General features: G+C 23.8%; 4 protein-coding genes across 7 annotated transcripts in view; 1 reads left to right on the top strand and 3 right to left on the bottom strand.

The window, feature by feature from the left end:
• LOC102676427 (beta-1,3-galactosyltransferase 1-like) overlaps nt 1-633 on the bottom strand; it is a 3,329-nt gene extending 2,696 nt beyond the window's left edge. For both annotated transcript variants that reach the window (XM_006617899.2, XM_006617900.2), the window contains exon 1: nt 352-633. The gene's annotated coding sequence lies outside the window, so the exon portion shown is untranslated. The remainder of the gene's footprint in view (nt 1-351) is intronic.
• A 346-nt stretch (nt 634-979) lies between these two features.
• LOC102676652 (AP-3 complex subunit sigma-2) lies at nt 980-3,677 on the top strand. Of its 2 annotated transcripts, none has more exons than XM_031511580.1 (4): nt 980-1,513; nt 1,585-1,968; nt 2,774-3,181; nt 3,560-3,677. In XM_031511580.1, exons 1-3 carry the CDS (start codon nt 1,445-1,447, stop codon nt 2,894-2,896), a joined length of 576 nt encoding a protein of 191 aa, XP_031367440.1. In that variant the 5' UTR covers nt 980-1,444; the 3' UTR covers nt 2,897-3,181; nt 3,560-3,677. The 2 variants fall into 2 exon arrangements, with proteins under 2 accessions (XP_031367440.1, XP_031367441.1); XM_031511581.1 differs by lacking the exon at nt 3,560-3,677 and adding an exon at nt 2,370-2,598 and having other exon boundaries at nt 2,774-2,871.
• Nucleotides 3,335-7,764, bottom strand: part of LOC102676867 (GATA zinc finger domain-containing protein 1) — a 7,884-nt gene continuing 3,454 nt past the window's right edge. The window contains exons 2-4 of one of the 2 annotated variants that reach the window (XM_006617904.2): nt 4,132-4,506; nt 3,851-4,053; nt 3,335-3,762 (exon numbers count right to left, since the gene is read on the bottom strand). In XM_006617904.2, coding sequence (XP_006617967.1) covers nt 3,549-3,762; nt 3,851-4,053; nt 4,132-4,407 — 693 coding nt within the window. In that variant the 5' untranslated portion in view covers nt 4,408-4,506 and the 3' untranslated portion in view covers nt 3,335-3,548. Of the gene's footprint in view, nt 3,763-3,850; nt 4,054-4,131; nt 4,672-7,764 lie in introns of those variants that run through there. The other variant, XM_006617903.2, reaches the window with a different exon arrangement.
• On the bottom strand, nt 4,844-6,360 carry LOC102677115 (partner of Y14 and mago). The gene is made up of 3 exons (XM_006617905.2): nt 6,096-6,360; nt 5,721-5,817; nt 4,844-5,646 (listed from the first exon to the last, which is right to left on the bottom strand). Exons 1-3 carry the CDS (start codon nt 6,124-6,126, stop codon nt 5,121-5,123), a joined length of 654 nt encoding a protein of 217 aa, XP_006617968.1. The 5' UTR covers nt 6,127-6,360; the 3' UTR covers nt 4,844-5,120.

The following is a 7,764-nucleotide window of genomic DNA, read 5'->3' as shown; positions in this document are numbered from 1 at the left end:
ATATAAATCAAACATTATAATTTTAAATACAAAAAAAAATTGAAATGCAAAGATCAAGATTTTTAGAATTTCAATAAAATTATCAATAATTAAATTTGTTTTTAATAAAAAATATATAAATATATAAATTTTATAATATTTATAAGAAATGACAGTTCAATTATATTTAAGTATATCAAGTAAACATAAATTTGACAAGAAATATTAATATAATAAATATAATATATTATAATGAATAATATAAATTTATTTATCTTTTTGAATTCTAATAAATTTTAGTTGATACAAAAATAAAAATTAAAGTTAAAGTTAAAGTAGATTGTAAATTAAATATATTGTAAACAATCTTACCTTTGAAATGCAATGATTATGTTACGCTGCATTTGATAATACTCCATTTACCTTTTTCGTAAGATTGCACTTACGATTTATCGAAACATAACGCAGAAATCTAATGACACATTAAAGTAGATACTATAAAAATAGAAAAATTCAGATTTTCGTGCTTTCGAGAATACAGAAATCAAAATGGTTTATCAGATATTACATGAATAGTTCCATCTAGTGTTAATTACTTGAATTTCATTGTTTATTAGATAACAAATAAAATATTTCGTTTACAATAGCATATATAAAATATAAAATAGATCTATCACTCGATGCATTTTTTTATCACATATTTCAGAGAATGCTAAAGCCTTTCTATTACTTTACTATCAAAATTAAAATTTATTAAAATTGTCATTTTAATATAAAATAAAACTAAGTGTAACATTGATAATAATTGTTATAAATAATAATATAATATTAAAAATTTGTATAATTTTAATTAAGCACGTATAAGAAGAAATATTTTGACAAAATTGGTTTCAAATTATTTCTTTGAATTTAAGTTTAAATTTGAACAGTTAAAAAATTTAGATTGAAAATTAAATTTTTTAATTTTATTACTTGGTGATTAGTTCTATTTGTTCACGTTAGATGGTTGTAGTGTTTTAATATCCATGTTTCGTATTCGTTTCATGAATTTGTTGATTTTCTAAAAACTGAAATTCTTATAAAAAATTATTATAAATAATTCATTTGTTACATATTGGATTTAATTACTATGATTTTTAAGTTGTTTTCTTAATTAATTTTATATATAATATTATTATTGATGTTAATTATTAGTATAACATCACATTGTTTATAATAATAATAAAAAGGTTAAAAAAAATATAAAAAAAAATGTATAAATATAGATAGCTGTAAAATGAAATATTTATTTGCTTTAATCTTATAATTAAATGTTAATCTTAAATGTTATTATTACTATGAATTTCTTTGATAATGTTAAAAAGAAAATTTTTTTCTGACTAATCTTTGTAAATGAACATTTATCTTTCTTTTTATTATAAAATTCTATTATAAAAGTCTTTAATTTATTAATTAATTATCAATCATGATTAAGGCTATATTAGTATTTAATAATCATGGAAAGCCTAGACTTTCTAAATTTTATCAATATTTTGTAAGTATAATAATTAAATTTTATTATTATTTAATCTAATATATAATTGAATAAATTTTCTTTTTTTTCAGAATGAGGATATGCAGCAACAGATAATAAAGGAAACATTTCAACTAGTTTCAAAGAGAGATGATAATGTTTGTAATTTTTTAGAAGGTGGAAGTTTAATTGGTGGATCTGATTATAAATTGATCTACCGACATTATGCTACGTTATATTTTGTATTTTGTGTTGATAGTTCAGAATCAGAGTTGGGAATTTTGGATTTAATACAAGTTTTTGTTGAAACATTGGATAAATGTTTTGAAAATGTATGTGAACTTGATCTTATCTTTCATGTAGATAAAGTTCATTATATACTTAATGAATTAGTGATGGGAGGAATGGTTTTGGAAACTAATATGACTGAAATACTTACAAGAATTGAAGATCAAAATAAATTGGAAAAACAAGAGGTAAGTGATATTTTATAATTTGCATTTAAGAAATATTGATATATATGTTGTATGTTTATATTATGTTTATAGCTTTATTTATATAATTCATAGATATTAAAGATAACAAATTTTGTACATAATATAGCAATGCACTGTGGTTAAATTACTAAATCATAATTTTAATTAACTAATTTATGTAAACATCCCTTAAATTTTGAGTCTATTTTATCTTTATTTTCTTTAAATTTTGAAGTAATAAAACAAACTCATATAAAAAGGCATTAAATATTAAGAAGTTTTCTGGGCTTGAAGGTGTTAACAGCCTATTGCAGTTTTTTCATTAGCTGTGCATGCATTGGAATGTTTTGTAGAGCTATTTCATATGGTGGTAGGACTGATTGACCTAACATGAATTTTAGGGAACTTACAAATCAGGACGATCTTGCTCACCTCGTCCGTTTGTCCTTCTGGGGCCCCCTCCCTAAGTAAATCGGCAGTAAAAAAAAATCAAATCATTTTATACGCATTCATTCCTTTATGTAATTTATCTGATTTCTTTTTTTTTCACCAAGAATTTCGAAACAAATCTTTCGAAACATAAAGCTTTACAAAATAAATATTCATAACACGCATGGTGCTAAATCGTTTGTAAATGTTTGCTCGATAACAGTGCCTTAATGCAAATGTATACGTCGCTATGCTCTAAGAATAAAATATGTATTGCGTAGTTATTTATTTGTATTTACTCTTATTAATCAATTTAAATTCAAATGCCCTTTATATTTTCCATTTTCCATTTTTTCCATCCATATGGTATGTGCAGGCAGGAATCACAGCAGCGCCGGCGCGTGCTGTTTCTGCTGTCAAGAATATGAACATACCACAACAGATAAAGGATATGAAGTTACCTGATTTACCACAAGCTATAAAAGATCTTAAATTCTGACCAGCCGTTACTTCGTTGGCTCCAAGCTGACTGGTTTCAACTATAATTCCAAATGAAAATAATACTACAAGGGTCTTTTTTCCTTTTCCTTCAAGCAAACAAAAATGTATCAATATTATCCACAAATTATTCTTCATGATATTTCATCTCAACAGAATTAATCAATGAAGATTTTCAAAGAAGAGGATTTGTACTATATAATTTAAGAAAGTTACTTATCTCTGACTTTAAAATTAAAAATTTGGATTATTGGAAGTATTATGTTCAATATATAAAAGAAAAAAGGTAAAAAATTTATAAATCTAAAAAATATATTTTATTAATTACAAAAGTTACATTATTATTTATAATTTCATTAAAGAAGTTGCATTTCTACTATTATTTTTTAACAGTATATTTAGTATTAATTTATTTGTATTTAATAGTAATTTACTTCCATTTATTAATAATAAAATTATATTGTATGAAACAAAATGATCTAATAAATATTACAATTATTCATGACAAACATTCATTTCTTAAAAATTATTAGTTATACATATTTACATTAATTATTGTTTTATATTTCAACACCAAATTCTTATACATATAAGCAATTAATCAATATACATATTAATATAAAAAGTTCCATAATAAATTAAAAAACAAAAATTTACTTTTTAGATGTAACAATTTCATTTCTAAGTGTAGTCCATATATATCCAGTACCTCTTTCTGTAAGTGGTGGTGGATATGATGTATTTTTTAATTTGTAATAATCTGATGGAGCATGCATTACAAATTCCATACATTCCAATTTACGTGGAAGATCTTCTTCTGGTCCTATAATATATGTTTCAGGACTAAATCCTTCATCAGGTGGTGGACTATATATAAAATATAATAATTTTATTATTTATGATATTTTGATATTAACAATTTAATCATATGTTTCAATAATCTATAATAATTTACCTTGCACTAGTAGGTAAAAGCCAAGTAACAGCAGCACTTTTTTCACAATATTGGTCTGTGAGTAAACCACGAATTTGTGCATAATAAATTCCTCCATCAATATCTTGCATAGAAACTATATCACCTACTTGAAAATAAGTGCCTCTATAAAATACATAATTACTTGTAACAGGGGTTGCTGTAGCTGTTGGCGCTTTAACTGGCTAAAAATTGAAAAAAAAAAAAGAAAATAATATAAAATGTTCTTTTCTTTGAAATTATTAACAAATTTAAAAACATACAGTTTTTTTGAATAAATTTCTTCTTCCTTTACCCTTCGGTATAATTTTATGTGGAATTGATTTAGAATTACAATATCTTGTAATCCTCGTGCTTCTTCTAGTAGGTTTTAATGATCCTCCTTTATCTTCATCTTCATTTTTTACATTTGAATTTGCTTCGGAAATTCTTTCTTCTTCTAGGCAATCATTGCAAAGGTTACCGGCTTCGGTTGAATGCCAAAGCGGGGTCTCTCGAGTCCCACACTTGACACATTCAGGTTTACTGCCGAGAGGCATCGAATATCAATTAATTTGACGTTATTAATTATTATAATCAGCTATAGTCAATCATGAAATGTTCTTTTTAATTTGTATATCAATTATCAATAATCTTATCTCATTTTAAAAAATACAAAGACTTGACTATGAAAATGTAACAAAAAACGAAAATTATTGAAATATTTATAAATGTTTCACATTTTTCTCGTATAATACTCTAAAAGTAAGTAGAATTTGGTAGAGTACTTGTAAACATAGAATATTGTAATATAAGAATTTTAGCAACTATTGAGAAAATAAAGCTAGTCAGTATGTCCAGCATATAAAATCCCTAGTACTTCAGTGAAATTTATATTCAAAGAAATTTATCATACGTGACGTAAAAATTAAAGAAATGTGAATATATATAATATTACATATAGTATTTATTTTTTATTATATAAATAACAACATATAATATGCAAAAACAATTTTTATTAAAATCTGATTGGTCTTTCACATAGTGATGTTATAGCATACTAAATTCATTAGTATTTAATTTTTATCTTCTGTATATAAATGTACATTTTTATATTGCTATACATTTACTGTATAAAGAGGATGAGAAAGTGATATTACATAAGATCATATTAAAATTTTTAAAAATTTGAAAAACACACATTTGCTTAGGTACAACTATAAAGTGATAGTTCATTAGAATAAGTAAATATATTTTTTTCAACTTCTTCTTTCTATTGACTTGCTTCTAATCGTTTTATTTCTTTTGAAATTTCAGCTTTTCTTGCTAATTTATCAAGTATTTCTTTCTCAGGATTTTTTAACAAACCATTTTTTATCTTTTCTTCCAATGTTACAATTTCTCTAATTTTTTTTCTTAAATTTTTCAACCTTTTTTGTGGATCTGGTATTGAAATTTCAGATTGTGTTGGGATATTTGATTTGGGAACTGATGTTTGATTATTAGATATTGTTTTTATATTGGTTTGTAATTTACTATTATGTGATGATAATTCTTTCTTTTGATCTGATTCTGAAAGAGTAGTTTTAGCTAATTCTTCCGTTATACGTTCTGTTGTTTTGTTTTTATTTTTTTTCTTTTTCTTTTTTACTTCTGTTTTAACTGAAGCACCAGGAATAGTTTTAGATTTTGCTGCTAGTAATGCTTCCTGTTTAGCTTTATGCTCTGCTATAAATTCTGGACTTGCACCTATTGGATATATAGGTTTATTTTTTATCTGTTTACCTTTGCTTTCATATCTGAAAGGAAATGATATATGATAAATGATATGATACCAAAAAGAAAAATTTAATATATTTTTATAAATACATACAGTGGAACTTCCTCTTGTGGTATATAACCATCTTTGACACGACGTGGTTTACGCCATGTACCATCTGGACGTTGACTGGCAGGAATAAATGTCCCACCTATGAAAAAATTTATAATAATTAATTTTATGAATGAATATAAATATATCTTTTAAATATGTTTATTATATTATTTGCATTAGATTTTATTCAAGATATCATGTGTTTCTTATTGCAATTTTTAATATTTATTAAAAATTTGAAGATAGGTAAATATTAGAACTTAACTTAACTATCGTGAAATGGAGGTTGTTTACATGTTATAAATACATTTACAGGTTATAAATAATTCAATAGTTAAAATAAATTAAATAATTAAATAAAATGAAATTTATCACCTTGTTCATCTTTAATGTAAGCCGACGCCATCGTTATTCAGTACGATCGTTCGCCGTGTATATTTTTTATTATATTTCTTGATAATTCTTACTATCCGCGTGCCATTTTGCGATCGTGAGGACCTCAACCCTTCAGAAATACTCTGAGTCTTGAAAATAATAATATGTGTACAATTCGATACATGTAAGATGTCGCTACTGTGTAGTTATTTTAATAATATCTTTAAAATAAATTTTACTTCTAATAATTATGATCATTTTGATATGCAATATTTATTGAAAACAGAATTTCTTTTAATATTAATTTTAAAAAAAAAGCAATTAGATTATGAGAGCATTTCTTAATAAATCCGTTAACATTTAATAGTTTTCAATATTATCGATATAGTATTCAGTTAAGATTAAAATCTTATATATATCACAGATGATATATAGAATAAACGTGCAATGTTTTTTTGTATCACAGCATCTTGTTATCATATTTTGTCACAAGCGATTATCGGTTCGATATAAAAAAATGATTGTAATATTAAAAATAATTGCTAAATCAATATGTTATTTACACATAGTAACTCATATGTTTTTTGATACAAATACAAAATTCTGTAAGATATCATTTTTATTCTGTTTCTTGCTTATAATTTTACTTTATCTTGCATATAAATCCTTACGTAGATATCTTTGACACTCAAGAGATGGCGCTGACAGTCACTTTCTTATTCTATTTTTTTATTTATCTTGTACTATTTACTTTCCTTTTTTTAGTTTCGCGTTACTTCAGAGATGGCGCTAGTACCTCANTTTTACTCTATCTCTGTGTTTCTTCCACTATTTGCTCTCTTTGTCTATACTTTATGAATGATAGTCAATAGGAAGTTAATTAAATAGCATTTTTATCATTTCTTTTTTAAAAAATTACAATATATCTTAATATTTAATATAAAAAAAATGAAGATATTATTTTTTCAATATATATCTTTTACAATATAGAATAAAATAATAAATTAATAAATAATAAATAATAAATAATAAATTGATAAATAATAAATAAATATACTAAATTCTTAATAATATCCTTACGTTGATATCTTTGACACTCAAGAGATGGCGCTGACAGTCACTTTCGTATTTTATTTTTTATCTTTCTCGTACTATTTGTTTTCCTTTTTCTTAGTTTCGCATCAATTCAGAGATGGCGCTGAGTACCTCATTTTTACTCTATCTCTGTATTATCTTAATATTTAATATAAAAAAAAATGAAGATATTATTTTTTCAATATATATCTTTTACAATATAGAATAAAATAATAAATTAATAAATAATAAATAATAAATTGATAAATAATAAAAATAATAAATTCTTAATAATATTCTTAGTAGATATCTTTGACATTCAATATATGGCGCTGACAGTCACTTTCGTATATTTTTTATCTTTCTTTTACTATTTGCTTTCCTGGGGGGGGGGGGGGTTTTTTTAGTTTCGCGTCAATTCAGAGATGGCGCTGAGTACCTCATTTTTACTCTATTTCTGTGTTTCTTCCACTATTTGCTCTCTTTGTCTATACTTTACGAATGATCATAGTCAATAGGATGTTAATTAAACAACATTCTTATCATTCTTTTTTAAAAATTATAATATTTTAATATTTAATATAAAAAATATATT

Source organism: Apis dorsata, unplaced genomic scaffold (genome assembly GCF_000469605.1).
Source record: "Apis dorsata unplaced genomic scaffold, Apis dorsata 1.3 scaffold_331, whole genome shotgun sequence".
NCBI lineage: Eukaryota > Metazoa > Arthropoda > Insecta > Hymenoptera > Apidae > Apis > Apis dorsata.
This window is presented reverse-complemented; position numbering and strand designations above follow the sequence as displayed.

Bases quoted from the DNA above. Each gene is read 5' to 3' on its own strand.
- LOC102676652 (XM_031511580.1), top strand. From the start codon at position 1,445: ATGATTAAGGCTATATTAGTATTTAATAATCATGGAAAGCCTAGACTT. The intron at 1,514-1,584 runs GTAAGTATAATA...CTTTTTTTTCAG, and splicing joins CTAAATTTTATCAATATTTT to AATGAGGATATGCAGCAACA. The intron at 1,969-2,773 runs GTAAGTGATATT...TGGTATGTGCAG, and splicing joins ATAAATTGGAAAAACAAGAG to GCAGGAATCACAGCAGCGCC.
- LOC102677115 (XM_006617905.2), bottom strand. From the start codon at position 6,126: ATGGCGTCGGCTTACATTAAAGATGAACAAG. The intron at 5,818-6,095 runs GTGATAAATTTC...ATTTTTTCATAG, and splicing joins TTACATTAAAGATGAACAAG to GTGGGACATTTATTCCTGCC. The intron at 5,647-5,720 runs GTATGTATTTAT...ATTTCCTTTCAG, and splicing joins CCACAAGAGGAAGTTCCACT to ATATGAAAGCAAAGGTAAAC.